The sequence below is a fragment of the Oryx dammah genome, unplaced genomic scaffold (assembly GCF_014754425.2).
Source record: "Oryx dammah isolate SB20612 unplaced genomic scaffold, SCBI_Odam_1.1 HiC_scaffold_15, whole genome shotgun sequence".
Lineage (NCBI taxonomy): Eukaryota > Metazoa > Chordata > Mammalia > Artiodactyla > Bovidae > Oryx > Oryx dammah.
In genome coordinates, this window is record NW_024070199.1 from 17,873,745 (window position 1) to 17,889,237 (window position 15,493).

A 15,493-nucleotide genomic window follows, 5' to 3' on the forward strand; every position below is an offset into this window, starting at 1 on the left:
TCTTACAGGGCTTTAAAGAAGGCAAAAAACCTCTCTGCTTTGGAGAAGGAAATTTCTTTTGGTCTGATACAAAGTATAAGAAGGTTTTGAACCTGTGAAAACAGTGTAAGATGTTCCAAATGGAGAGAGGCTCGGATATGAGCATACATCTTTCATTGTAGCATATGAAAGAATACAGTGAGAAGTAAGATAGAGGTCAGATCAGAAGGACTTTGAATGTTGGGCCGAGGAACATCTCTAGGAACAGGAACCTTTTTAATTTTGAATCTGGGAGAGTGTTATCAAATGTGTACAGTGGGGAAGATTAATCTGGCTCTGTGTGCAGAATAAATGGGCATTGCTTTTGAGATTCTAATCCTGACTCTGCTACTGAATTGTTGTGCTTGCAAGTCACATATCCTCTCTGAATTACAATTTCCTCATCTGTCAAACATGGTTGGTAGTAATATTTAAGTCATAACATGTCTCAGAGGATTAAATGAAATACATTTGAGAATATTCTGTGTAGTACCTGACACACTGCAAAAATGGATGCAAAAGTGTCTTGGAAACTAGCATATTCCTTAAGTTGGTATTATGTGAAAATTTGTTTATTTCTATAGACAAAAAGCCTATCAAGATCTTTTTCATACATAAACATTAAGGATCCCCTTTTTCTATTCTCTCTTAACCTGGTCAACTCTGATTTACTTTTCCACAGTTTAAAAAGGCATCTCCCCTTTATGAAGCCTCTACATTGATCGTGTGAAAGAGTTCTTGCCAGTTTTATGTTTCTGTAACATTTTGTGTGGGCTTTGTTAAAGCACACCTCTTTTATATTGTGAGTTTTAAAAGTGTTTTTTCTAATATAAGTATTTTGTAGCAAGTTTGATCTTCAAACTTTGGTTCACATTAGAATTACTTGGAAAGTGAAAGTGAAGTTGCTCAGTCATGTCCAACTCTTTGCTACCCTGTGGACTGTAGCCTACCAGGCTCCTCCGTCCATGGGATTTTCCAGGCAAGAGTGCTGGAGTGGATTGCTATTTCCTTTTCCAGGGGATCTTCCCGACCCAGGAATTGAACCCGGGTCTCCCGTATTACAGGCAGATGCTTTACCGTCTGAGTCACCAGGGAAGCCCCAAATTACTTGGAGGGCTTGTTAAAATACAGGGTTTTTGAGGAAAAGGAAGTCCCTATTTATCAGTACTTGAGCTTGGATTAAGTAGAGATCTAAGAAGGTAGAGAGATGAATGGAAAGATAAATTTTTAAATTCTTTTACTTGCTCATTTAAATTCTTCATAACCATGTCTTATCCTCACCTCCAGTGACACCAATACCAATGCCAGGTAATAAATGATCTTTATACTTAGCAAGTGAACTTTTCCATTAAATAGAAAATTTATGCAAACTATGCACATACCCCACCCCCCAAAAAAAACCCCACAGAGTTTCGGATTCAGTAGATTTGGTTGGGGCCTGAAAATTTCCATTTCCAGCACATTCCCAGATGATGTTGCTGGACTTTGCATTGAGTACCATTGGTCTCCAGTGATAAACTGTGAGTTCCTCAAGGGCTCAGACCATATTTTATTCATCTCTGTCTCCTAAGTGTTTATGTCTGGTACTTAGTAGGTGCTCAGTAAATTTGGAGTGACTCTGGTTATACACTGAATGTACTTTGATTTCAGGTGGCTATTAAGCAGATGAACCTTCAGCAGCAGCCGAAGAAAGAGCTGATTATTAATGAGATCCTGGTCATGAGGGAAAACAAGAACCCAAATATTGTGAACTACTTGGACAGGTATGGAGTGGTAGTCCTGTCAGAGAAATAAGGCCTTTGGGACTGATGGATGGTAGTGCTATTAGAGAAGGCAACACCAGCACTCAGAACTCTTTCCATTCAAGAATCTTTTAAGGTGCTCAGCTCTGTGCCTCTGAGCCTGCATGTTGCTGGACATCTCTTAACTGCTGCGCAGTCTTCTGGGTTAGGCTGAACCCTACCACCCTATGGCTTCTCCCAGCTGGTCCTGCCCCAGGGAATGCCTTCAGCCTGTCTGCCTGAGTCAGACGCAAAGGTCTTTAAATCATTCTGCATCTCAAATCTTTTCCTGATCCTGCTTACCCTGCTGAATAACTTCTAGTTTGTCTGCATTATCTTAAAATGTGACATTCAGTAGTTTTGTTTGAAATTTGAGCCTTGTTTGAGATTTGAGCTGTATGGAGACAGTGCAACCCCTCCTTTGTTCTAAACTCTACGGAACTTGATTTTACTCTTTTTTTTGTTGTTCATTAAAAAAAAATTTTTTTTTTAAATTTTAAGTGTTCTGTTTTCATTGTTGACCCCTAGTAAGTATGTAGTCAGTTCAAATCTCTGATCCTTTTTTTTTTTTTTTTTCTTAACAAGAGCTTGCCTTAAACTGGTAACATAGATTTTTGGTTATCTTCATTAAATTCCATTTTGATTCTTTTAACCTATCTTTCCAGCCTGTAAGAATTCTGCTCTTTAAGGTAATAATAAGAGTTGTAGCTAATATTTGTGTTATGCTTTTCTTTGTACTAAGCACTTTTGTGAATAGCAGTATCTCATTATGAGGTAGGGTTTATTGTCTGTATTTTACAGATGAAGAAACTGAGATTCATAGAAGTTAATAACTTGTCCAAGACCAGTAAGCCAGTAAGTAGCAAATGAGGGTTTTGGATTTGAATATTCCTAGCATCAACATCCATGCTGTTTCCATCATATTATGTTCTTTTCTACCATATCTGAACAAAAGAAAGTGCTTCTTGCCTGGGTTTCAGACACATCAGAGGTGAAGGTGACATTGGACCAAGTCTTAGACTCTGAGTAATTTTTCTTACTATTTATCCTGCATTGCCAACTTGTTTTCATTGCTGCCAGATTATGCCAGATTTCTTGTTCTGAATCTAAAAGTGGTAAGCGTTCATTTCTTTAAAGAGGCAAGGAGTTGGACTATGGCCTTCTCTGTTTTGGAGATGATAGTCTCTCCATGATGTAGGTCATGACTGGCTCTGAAGAATCCTCTGAAGTTATTCATCCTCCCATCTCTTTTAAGAACTTATTATATGGAGAATAAAGCATGGATAAGCTTCTGAAGGTTATAAGGATACCACATTTTGGCTCAGGATAAGGAAAAATGAAAGCTGTCTTAAGGGTATGGCCTATCTCATAAAATAGTGAGTTCCTCATTAGTGGAGGTAAGTAAACAACAAAGTGCATGTGCTTGAATGAATCTGTGTTCTGGGAATGGGATTAGAAGGTTTATAAATTGTTTGTTTATCATGCCTTTGCCAGTATTTCCAGAGGCTTATTATATTCTGTAATCAGAAATAAATTAGGCTCAGTCCCTGTCATCAGTTGTAGTCTGGTGTAGAAAAACATACCTAGGAATTCTTGCTGGAGGAGAAGAGTGGGTACTCTTAAGCTGAACATTCAGTGAAGGGGCTACATTTGAGAGTCTGTGGTTTTTGTGAGTTCCTAGAGGAGAACTCCATTCGTATTTTTTCTTCTCTAAATATGGGATGCTCTGAAGCTTTTTTGATGGTACCTTGGCACAGTGTATAGCTGCATAGTAATTGAGACAACATGAATCTGGTCTTGAGAACATTATGTGAGGCCCAGCTAAAGGGACTCTGCTTTGTCAGTGTCCACATAATCTTTTGTACACTTGTGTTTTCCCCCCAGTCAGTCCAAGTTGACAGATGTCTTTTCGACATGCTGGGGGATGGTCTATAAATGCATATTCTTTGTCAGGGATGAAATAGCCTTATGGCAATGGAGGGCTTTTTAACCCAGGCTTGAATTCTCTTTTGGTCCAAGTCCCCACAGTTCTCCTAAGAGATTGTTGAAGGAGAAATTAATCTGTCATATTTATTCTTCATGGACATTAAAAAACTGCAAGGCTTTGATGTATAGAGAATTCATAATATTACAGAAAGAGGACTGAATTGATTAATAGGCAAGAGAATATGATTTAAATCTTATCCTTTACTTGAGACTGTTTATTTTTCCCAGTAGCCTCCCATCTGCCCAGCAGTAGTCCCAATATGGGGATGAAGATGATATGACATACCACACAGCTCAAGCCAATTCAGTCTGCCTCCTTTGTCTAAAGCTAGCACAAGAGTTTGTAGAGCTCTAGACTATCTTTGTTGTTTATTTGTCTTATTTTGTAGCAGAGGAAACTGACAGGCTAAGTGACTTTTTTACTTATCATATAACAGAGCTGAGTGATCCAGTCCCTGAGTGAAATTTTCAGTTTTAGCCCTTCTCAGCCCCATTGTCTGTGTAGTGATACAGTACTAAATTGGAAACCCTTGGCTTCCAGAAGAGGCTTTGGTTCTGTAATCCTTACCGAATTTATTCCCTTCTTAGAATCAGAGATGTTCAAAACGGAGATCATTGTCAGCAGAATGGCTGTGTGTATAAAACTCTACAGCTTTTTAATGGTTTTTGTAACTATTACTTTATTTAACATTTGCAGTTATCTTTTATTTTACTCATTGATTTATTCAGTAAATAATGACATCTACTGTGCCACTCTCTCTGGGGATGGAATCTTGAACATGACCTGGTACTGATCTCATGGATCTCAAATCTAGTAGAACTCTCAAGGATGTTTAGTAACTTCCCTAATATTGGTAACATGGACGCCAAATCTCATCTTCATCAGACGTTTGGGTACTCTCTGCTTTCAGGCTTCTAGAGGTGTGGGAACCATGCCTGATTTTAAGAAATACAGCTTTGTGTTGTGATGAAATGAAATTTTATTGCATCCTCAACCTAGTGATTTTAGTTCTATCTTTTGGGGCTTCACAGGACAGTCTGCTTTGTTTTCTCCAGTCGAATCCTTAAGAGATGTCAAGCTAGTGAAACGGTCCCATAGATTCTGCTTTTCTTCAGAAAAAAGGACCCTAGACCCTTTCAGAATTGGGGGAAATGCAGAGTCACTCTGTGTATATGCTTGTCCTTTGAAAGCCACTGCTATGGCTCAATGTACCCTATTCCTACTCACCTTTTACCTTTACCCCTGCAGTTACCTTGTGGGAGATGAGCTATGGGTTGTCATGGAATATTTGGCTGGAGGTTCTTTGACAGACGTGGTAACGGAAACTTGCATGGACGAAGGTCAGATTGCAGCTGTGTGCCGTGAGGTAAGGCCAACAGCCAATTAGACTTAAGCAGGACATGGCTTCCATATCTATGTATCTCAGGGTTCTGCATCTAATGGGATCTCAGCCTGGGCACTGTAGAGGTGGGAGAAATTAGTTGTATTCTCCCATCATCCTTTTATGATACCTGTTTTGAGATTTTTATATCATTTTTTTTTCTTTAAAGGTAACTGTAGTCTGAAAGAAAGTTCATACACACACACACACACACACACATATATAAAATCGTATTATTTCAGCCTCTTAAAAATAGGTGCTGTGAACACTTATTTTCCTTTATTTCTTTAATATGGGTATATATTTTAGTCATATTTTTTATTCTGCTTTCCTGCTTTATTCATGTGTTACAAAGGAAATAAAGCAGAGTAAAGAGATAGTGACAGAGGAGATACTATTTCATATAGTCAGGGAAGGTTTTGCTATATATTTGAGTAAAGATCTGAATGATATGAGAAAGTAAGCCAAGCAGAAATCTAGGGTAAAATACTTCCAGGCAAAAGGAATAGGAAACAAAGTTTAAATCAGTATTCTTCTCTCTCCTCATTGCTGTCAAACATCTAAAATCTGTAAAATGCTTGTATAAGGAGGCAGAATAAAAACCTTGGCAAGGCCTACATGAGAAGCAGTGTCCTTAGGGGATGGCCACATCTTCATTAGAGCGAGAGGATGAAGGGAGTATTTGGAGAAGTTGAGTGTATTGGCTGCTTTGCTGATAAGAGACTGAAACTTTCTCATAGACTAATAGTATAAAAGTTTGGGAATTAGGGAAAGAGAGCATGATTAAGTGGTTAGAAGATTAGACTCAGAGTTTTATGGGGATGAGTATGCCTAGGATTTGATGATAGAGGAATTAGAATCATGCAGATGAAATTACATGGTTTTGTAATAATATTAGGAAAAATAAAGTCATGTGAAATCACTGCTGTCCTAGAAAATATGATCATCTTTTCATTAAAAACCCTGGGATCTAGAACACATACACAGGTAGGTTAATGGAATTAACACAGGCCTGGGATCTTAGGAGATCTGATTTATTTTCTTTACTGTACCACTGAGGTGGTGTTCAAATTTGTTTCATTATTCTCCCTCCCCCACCAGGAAACTTTCAAGACGTTTTTTCCTAATCACATTTCCCCCATGAAATTTAATATCATAGATGAACTATGTATCTGTATTCTGGGGACCTTTGGAAATGCAGAGTTACTGTAATAACTAAGATGTTATTCATTTCAGTCATCCGAAGAACTGACTTTTACTGGTTGAGATACATGCAAATGTGTGCTTGGGGAAATCAATATGTCTCAAGTGATTTATCTTAGGAATTGCAGCATTCATACTGTGTATACCTTAGGGGTACCATGTGGATCAAAAAAGCATTTGGAAAAACATTTAAATGTTATGCAAATACATGGCATTACTATTATCCATAAGTTCTCATAGAGATAATTCACCTTTCTAAAAATACTGTTATTGAGATATAATTCACATACCATATTATTCACCCATTTAAAGTACATAATTTAAAACATATTAGTATATTTAGTTATACAGCTATCACCATAATCAGTTTTAGAACATTTGCATCACCCTAAAAAGAAACAAAGAATGTTCAAACTACCGCACAATTGCACTCATCTCACACGCTAGCAAAGTAATGCTCAACATTCTCCAAGCCAGGCTTCAATAGTATGTGAACCGTGAACTTACAGATATTCAACCTGGATTTAGAAAAGGCAGAGGAACCAGAGATCAAATTGCCAACATTCGTTGGATCATTGAAAAAGCAAGAGTGTTCCAGAAAAACATCTACTTCTGCTTTAATAACTATGCCAAAGCCTTTGACTGTGTGGATCACAGCAAACTGGAAAATTCTTCAAGAGGTGGGAATACCAGACCACCTGACCTGCCTCCTGAGAAATCTATGTGCAGGTCAAGAAGCAACAGTTAGAACCAGACATGGAACAACAGACTGGTTCCAAATTGGGAAAGGAGTATGCCAAGGCTGTATATTGTCACCCTCTTATTTAACTTATATGCAGAGTACATCATGCAAAATGCTGGGCTAGATGAAGCACAAGCTGGAATCAAGATTGCCGGGAGAAATATCAATAACCTCAGATATGCAGATGATACCACCCTTATGGCAGAAAGTGAAGAAGAACTAAAGAGCCTCTTGATGAAAGTGAAAGAAGAGAGTGAAAAAGTTGGCTTAAAGCTCAACATTTAGAAAACTAACATCATGGCATCTGGTTCCATCACTTCATGGCACATAGATGGGGAAACAGTAACAGACTTTATTTTTGGGGGCTCCAAAATCACTGCAGATGGTGACTTCAGCCATGAAATTAAAAGACACTTGCTCCTTGAAAGAAAAGTTATTACCAACCTAAATAGCATATTAAAATAAAAGCTGAGATATTACTTTGCCGACAAAAGTTCCGTCTAGTCAGAGCTGTGGTTTTTCCACTAGTCAAGTACGGATGTGAGAGTTGGACTATAAAGAAAGCTGAGTGCTGAAGAATTGATGCTTTTGAACTGTGGCATTGGAAAAGACTCGAGAGTCCCTTGGACTGCAAGGAGATCCAAGCAGTCTATCCTAAAGGAAATCAGTCCTGAATACTCATTGAAAGGACTGATGCTGAAGCTGAAACTCCAATACTTTGTCCACCTGATATGAAGAACTGACTCCTTGGAAAAGACCCTGATGCTGGGAAAGAGTGAAGGCAGGAGAAGGGATGACAGAGGATGAGATGGTTGGATGGCATCACTGACTTGATGGACATGAGTTTGAGCAAGCTCCGGGAGTTGGTGATAGACAGGGAAGCCTGGCGTGTTGCAGTCCATGGGGTCGCAAAGAGTCAGACACAAGTGAGCAACTGAACTGAACTGAAAAAGAAACTCCGTACCTATTAGCAGTCACCCCCCCTGCTGCCCCCGCCCAACCTGGCCCCATCCCTTCCAGGCCTATGCAGCCACTAGTCTATTTTGTGTCTGTTGATTTGCTTATTCCAGGTATTTCATATAAAGGTAATATGTGTTCTGATTGGATCATTTTGCTTAGTATAATATTTTGAAGGCTCATCTGTTCTATAGCATATGTCCTTTTATTAACAAGTAAGTTTCTGTTTATTTGCCTGTCCATCAGCTGATGGACATTTGGGTAATTTCTACTTTTTTACTCTTATGGATAATGCTGTGAACATTCGTGGATAAGTTGTTGGTTGAATATGTTTTTACTTCTCTTGGGTATGTGTCTAGGAGCGGACCTTTTGGTCATGTAGAGACTTTATGTTTAATATTAATATTTCAGTACTGTCCTCTAATTGGTTTGCATCTTTTTCATGTTTTTTAATTGGTGGAAGCCTCTAAATTTTAGCTTTGGGTTATGAACTTCTTAATAGATTTAGTAGTAACCTTTATAGCGTTTTTTCTGATCCTCACCTTTTACAGCTGGGAAGACAGTAGCCCAGAGGGAATAAGAGATTTGTCTAGAATAACTTTATTGGTCAGAACCAGGCATTTTTATTATTCTTTTCAGTCTCTATATTACTCATTCTGCCTATTGAGTCTGTGTATTTTCCAAGGTTCTTTTCTTTCTTCTTTATTTACTATAGCATTTGCCAATTTCAACCATTACCATAACTTGAAAGACTTGTAAATGTTTATTTCAAGTCCAGCTTCTCTACAGCACTCAAGATTCACACCTGCAGTTGCCTGCTGGACATTTGTCTGCAGATGTTTATGGGAATGTAAAAAGCAGAATACAGCAAACAGCACAAACTGCCTCCTCACCAAAATAAGATTATCTTCCTAAATTCACAGCTTCTAGTATCATTTCCATTTGTTTAGTTTCCCAAATGTGACTCTTATTTGTCATTTTCCTGTAGTTTTTTCTTTACAAATTCCTTTCCATTCTTCCTCAGTATTTTTTTTTTTGCCTTGGGTTCTTTGTCAAGGTGCTAACGTTCTGTAAATAATTCTAAAATACTTTGGAGGAATTCCTGTACCTAAAACTGTTATAAGCTATGTTACAATACACTGTGGTCAAGTATCTTATAAGAAAAGTATGAGACAGCACCGAGTATTAAAAAAAAAAAAAAGTATGTTTAGTAATGAGACAAGAGACTGGATTTTAGACCTGCCTCTTCCATTTATTTGGAGTAAGTTCTTTTATTCACTGGGGTCTCACTTTTGATATCATAAAATGAGGAGGTTGGATTAGTGATTTTCTGTAAGTCTTCATAATTATTTGTCCTTTCTCTCTCCTTCTGCCCACATCACTTCAACAGTGCCTGCAAGCTTTGGAGTTTCTGCATTCGAACCAAGTTATTCATAGAGACATCAAGAGTGACAACATCCTGTTAGGAATGGATGGCTCTGTCAAGCTAAGTAAGTAGGAGTGATAATCACTTCTCTTCTCTCTGGGACCCTGTCTCCTCTGGGATGGTAATCCTATGAGAGTAGGTACAAGACTCACCAAAGAATCTATTTCCTTGGATATGCAGGCACTTTATGTTAGTCAGCACTATATAGGATGACATTCCCCCCCCCCCCCATTTATACATTGAATGAAAAACATTTATTGTGATGGGCAACAAGGATACTTTTGCCTGTATTTAAGTAGTTCTCAATCTACTATGGGAAACATAAAATACATAATTAGAGAAGAGAGTTTAGTGTAATAACTTTCATTCAGTGATTCATTTAGCAAACTTTTATAAAATGTCTATTTATGTGGTTGGCCATCTGAGAATGAAAAATGTTAGTAAGAACACATAGTTCTTATTGAAGGCCTCGTAATTAAGTGAACATATAATAGCAGTATAATGGGAATGAACTGCAGGCAGAACATTCTGTTCAGAAGTGTAAGGACCAAGAATCCAGACAAACAGGTTGTGTCACAGGTGGATGGGCAGCTTATGGGAGGACTGTTAGCAGTCTCTACCCTGGGGCACAAGAGGAGGAACTTGTTAAAGGGTCATGCCTCAGTTCAGTTCAGTCGCTCAGTCATGTCCAACTCATTGCGACCCCATGGACTGCAGCACACCAGGCCTCCCTATCTATGATCAACTCCGGAACTTGCTCAAACTCATGTCCATCAAGTCGGTGATGCCATCCAACCATCTCATCCTCTGTCATCCCCTTCTCCCGCCTTCAATCTTTCCCAGCATCAGGGTCTTTTCCAAGGAGTCAGTTCTTCACATCAGGTGGACAAAGTATTGGAGTTTCAGCTTCAACATCAGTCCTTTCAATGAGTATTCAGGACTGATTTCCTTTAGGATAGACTGCTTGGATCTCCTTGCAGTCCAAGGAACTTTCAAGAGTTCTCCAACACCACAGTTCAGAAACATCAATTTTTCAGCGCTCAGCTTTCTTTATAGTCCAACTCTCACATCCGTACTTGACTAGTGGAAAAACCATAGCTTTGACCAGACAGAACTTTTGTCATCAGGGTAATATCTCAGCTTTTATTTTAATATGCTGCCTAGGTTGGTAATAACTTTTCTTTCAAGGAGCAAGTGTCTTTTAATTTCATGGCTGAAGTTACCATCTGCAGTGATTTTGGAGCCCCCCAAAATAAAGTCTGTTACTGTTTCCCCATCTATGTGCCATGAAGTGATGGAACCAGATGCCATGATGTTAGTTTTCTAAATGTTGAGTTTTAAGCCAACTTTTTCACTCTCCTCTTTCACTTTCATCAAGAGGCTCTTTAGTTTTTCTTCGCTTTCTGCTATAATGGTAGTGTCATCTGCATATCAGAGTTTATTGATATTTCTCCCGGCAATCTTGATTCCAGCTTGTGCTTCATCCAGCCCGGCATTTCTCATGATGTACTCTGCATATAAATTAAATAAATAGGGTGACAATATACAGCCTTGACATACTCCTTTTCCTATTTGGAACCAGTCTGTTCTTCCATGTGCAGTTCTAACTGTTGCTTCCTGGCCTGCATACAGATATCTAAAGAGGTAGGTTAGGTGGTTTAGTATTCCCATCTCTTTCAGAATTTTCCACAATTTGTTGTGATCCACACACTCAGAGTCTTTGTTGTAGTCAATAAAGCAGAAGTAGATGTTTTTCTGGAACTCTCTTGCTTTTTCAATGATATAATGGATGTTTGCCAGTTTGATCTCTGGTTCCTCTGCCTTTTGTAAAACCAGCTTGAACATCTGGAAGTTCACAGTTCATGTATGTTGAAGCCTGCCTTAGAGAATTTTGAGCATTACTTTACTAGTGTGTGACATGAGTGCAATTGCGTGTTAGTTTGAACATTCTTTGGCATTGCCTTTCTTTGGGATTGGAATGAAAACTGACCTTTTCCAGTCCTGTGGCCACTGCTGAGTTTTCCTAATATGTGAGCATATTGAGTGCAGCACTTTCACAGCATCATCTCCACTAGCTTTGTTCGTAATGATGCTTCCTAAGGCCCACTTGACTTCACATTCCAGAATGACTGGTTCTAGGTGCGTGGTCATATCATCATGATTATCTGGGTCATGAAGATCTTTTTTGTATAGTTCTTCTATGTATTCTTGCCACTTCTTCTTAATATCTTCTGCTTCCCTCATTTACTGTGCCCATCTTTGCATGAAATGTTACCTTAGTATATCTAATTTTCTTGAAGAGATCTCTAGTCTTTCCCATTCTATTGTTTTCCTCTATTTCTTTGCACTGATATCTGAGGAAGGCTTTCTTATCTCTCCTTGTTATTGTTTGGAACTCTTCATTCAAATGGGTATATCTTTCCTTTTCTCCTTTGCTTTTTACTTCTTTTCACAACTATTTGTAAGGCCTCCTCAGACAGCCATTTTGCTTTTTTGCATTTCTTTTTCTTGGGGATGGTCTTGATTCCCATCTTCTGTACAATGTCACAAACATCTTTCCATAGTTCTTCAGGTACTCTATCAGACCTAATCCCTTGAGTCTATTTGTCACTTCCACTGTATAATCATAAGGGATTTGATTTAGGTCATACCTGAATGGTCTTCTGGTTTTCCCTACTTTCTTCAATTTAAGTCTGAATTTGACAATAAGGAGTTCATGATCTGAGCACAGTCAGCTCCTGGCCTTGTTTCTGCTGAGTGTATAGAGCTTCTCCCTCTTTGGCTGCAAAGAATATAATCAATCTGATTTTAGTATTGACCATCTGGTGATGTCCGTGTGTAGAGTCTTCTCTTGTGTTGTTGGAAGAGGGTGTTGCTATGACCAGTGAATTCTCTTGGCAAAACTCTAATTAGCCTTTGCCCTGTTTCATTCTGTACTCCAAGGCCAAATTTGCCTGTTACTCCAGGTGTTTCTTGACTTCCTACTTTTGCATTCCAATCCCCTATAATGAAAAGGACATCTTTTTTGGGTGTTAGTTCTAGAAGGTCTTGTAGGTCTTCATAGAACCATTTAACTTCAGCTTCTTCAGTGTTACTGGTTGGGGCATAGGCTTGGATTACCGTGATATTGAATGGTTTGCCTTGGAGAGATCAATCTGTTGTTTTTGAGATTGCACCTAAATACTGTATTTTGGAATCTTTTGTTGACTGTGATGGCGACCCCATTTTTCCTATGGGATTCTTGCCCACAGCAGTAGATATAATGGTCATCTGAGTTAAATTCATCCATTCCTGTCCATTTTAGTTTGCTGATTACTAAAATGCCTATGTTCCCTCTTGCCATCTCCTGTTTGACGACTTCCAATTTGCCTTAATTCATGGACATAACATTCCAGGTTCCTATGTAATATTGCTCTTTACAGCATCGGACTTTGCTTCTATCACTAGTCACATCCACAGGTGGGTGTTTTTGTTTTGGCTCCGTCTCTTCATTCTTCCTGGAATTGTTTCTCCACTGATCTTCAGTAGCATATGGGACACCTACCGACCTGGGGAGTTCGTCTTTCAGTATCCTATCTTTTTGGCTTTTCATACTGTTCATGGGGTTCTCAAAGCAAGAATACGTAAGTGGTTTGCCATTCCCTTCTCTAGTGGACCACATTTTGTCATGCCTAGTTGTAGATGGTTCGGGTTTCATGCCTGGGAAATTAAATAAGGACCTAGTAACCAGATACTGGTGTATGGGGATGGTTTTCAGGAAGAAAGCAGAATTTGGGCAGGTAATAAATGTCAAAATGGGCAGCTTAGCCTTTAATGCTAGTGTTTCTGGTTTGAGGAGGAGTAGGAAGGCAGAAATGATGTTTCATATTCCTCCTTAAAGTCTGACCAGGGCACAGCCTAGGAGCTGGATATGAAGGTGGCAGTTATGTGACTCCAGCTTTGGAGAGACAAGGGATGTAGTGGTTAGGACGCTGGCAGAGCTTGATACCTCGGGGTAGGCACACAGTATTTACAGAAGAAACTCTGCATATGAACTGTTTCTGTCTTTTCTTTTTCAGCTGATTTTGGATTTTGTGCTCAGATCACCCCAGAGCAGAGCAAACGCAGCACCATGGTGGGAACACCGTACTGGATGGCACCAGAGGTTGTGACACGGAAAGCCTATGGGCCTAAGGTTGACATTTGGTCCTTGGGCATCATGGCCATTGAAATGATTGAAGGAGAGCCCCCATACCTCAACGAAAACCCTCTGAGAGTGAGTGTTACTAGTCCCATATCAAGATGTTTGGGCTGTTGGATTCTCTTTTCTGGATCAAACTAGGCAGTGGTAAAGTATACATGCTTAAAGAAAATGTAAATTAGCAGTCATTCATTCATATATTCAGTGATTATTTGAGTTCTTTTGGGCAAGAAACTGTTTTGATAATAATAAAACAAATTAATATATAGTAACAGAAGAGAAGAGCTGTGAAAGAAATAGTAAGGGGCTTAAGAGAGTAAGAGGGGGAAGGACAGAGAAGTATGCTATTTTATTCTAGGTGGAGAATGAATTCCTCTCTTATAAGTTATCTAAGGAGACATCTGAAGAAAAAAAAGGAATGAAAAAGTAAAAAGAAAAATGAAAAAAGGAATCAGCCTTGAGATTAATCTGAAGTAAGAATTTTCAAGTTATCAAGTGTATAAAGAACTTGTTTAAAGAACATATTTGATACATCCTTGGGAAAACCAAGGAGACTAATGTCCCTGAAGTGAGTGAGCAGAGTGGACAGGGTTCTGACCATGTTAAGTTAAAATGTTTATTAGACATCTTAAATGGAAGGTATTGAGTAGAATTGGGCATAAGAGTTCAGAGTTCAAGAGTGAGCATTCAGGACTCAAAATACAAATTTGTTAGTAGGTATTATATAGTTGGTTTATTTAAAAATCAGAGGTAGATGATAATGAGATCACTCACCTAGGGAGTGAGGTAGTACTGAGACCTGGGATATTTACAAATATTTACAAATTAGAGGCACCAGCAAAGTTGATCAATGGGCAGCCTTCCTGGTAGAAGGAGAACTGAGAGACGTGTCCCGGAGGCCAAGAGGACAAAGTGTTTTGAGAAGGAGGACGTACCAGTGTGTCAAATGTGACTAAGTTGCATTTAAGCTAATGCAAAGTAATGATCATTAGATTTGCCCGTGTGAAGGTTGTTGATGACTTTGACAGTCAGTTTCACTGGAGTGATGGGAATGAAAGCCTGATTAGAGTAAATCCACCAGAGTGAAGAAATGACATGTATAAGCAGTTACTTTTCATTGTTTTCTTTCAGAGGAATTTTGCAGTTATGCTAACAGAGAAGTGAGTGGAGCCATATCTTGAAGTAGAGACTAGGGGGGTTTTCTTTTTTTGTTTTTTGTTTTGAAGATGATATTATCATAGCATGTTTTTGTGCTGAGGAGAATTATCTAGTAGAGAGGAAAATGGTCATGTACAAGAGGGATGTGACATCTGTAGGAGAGATAGTGATATCCTTAAGTAGATCGGGGGGTTGGATCAAGTACTGAAGTAAAGATCATCAAATTAGAACTTGGACAGTTTGTTATTATAATAGGAGAGGGAAAGCAGCGTAAGTGAATACAGATACAAGTAGGTTGGTAATTTTGATCATGGGCAAATGTGAGAGTTATTCTGATTGTTTTTATTTTGTTATTTATTCCAACCTCTCACTCAGTGCAAGAATTCCCAGAGTTCTGTCATTACAGTCATGTAATTTTAGCCAGTTACCTCTTGGATAGCCCTGATTATTGAAAAGTGTTTTAGTGTACCAAACGGAAACTACCTTCCATAGTTTCTTCCCTTGCCTCCCAGTATTGCCCTGTGGATCCACCTGCCACTCATCTTCCTCCACCTTAGAGTGGCCTTGAAAATGATAATGAGTAGTAGTAACAGAAATAAGACTGGGATCAAAGTCAGAGGACATGAGCTTGTGTAAACAGCATGATCCCAAGCATATCTC

At 38.8% G+C, this 15,493-nt stretch overlaps 1 protein-coding gene across 5 annotated transcripts in view; it reads left to right on the forward strand.

The window, feature by feature from the left end:
• The window catches only part of PAK1 (p21 (RAC1) activated kinase 1), a 162,232-nt gene that overhangs the window by 139,780 nt on the left and 6,959 nt on the right, over positions 1–15,493 (forward strand). For all 5 annotated transcript variants that reach the window (XM_040255635.1, XM_040255639.1, XM_040255634.1 and 2 more), the window contains 4 exons: positions 1,669–1,781; positions 5,035–5,152; positions 9,460–9,559; positions 13,554–13,750. In XM_040255635.1, coding sequence (XP_040111569.1) covers positions 1,669–1,781; positions 5,035–5,152; positions 9,460–9,559; positions 13,554–13,750 — 528 coding nt within the window. The remainder of the gene's footprint in view (positions 1–1,668; positions 1,782–5,034; positions 5,153–9,459; positions 9,560–13,553; positions 13,751–15,493) is intronic.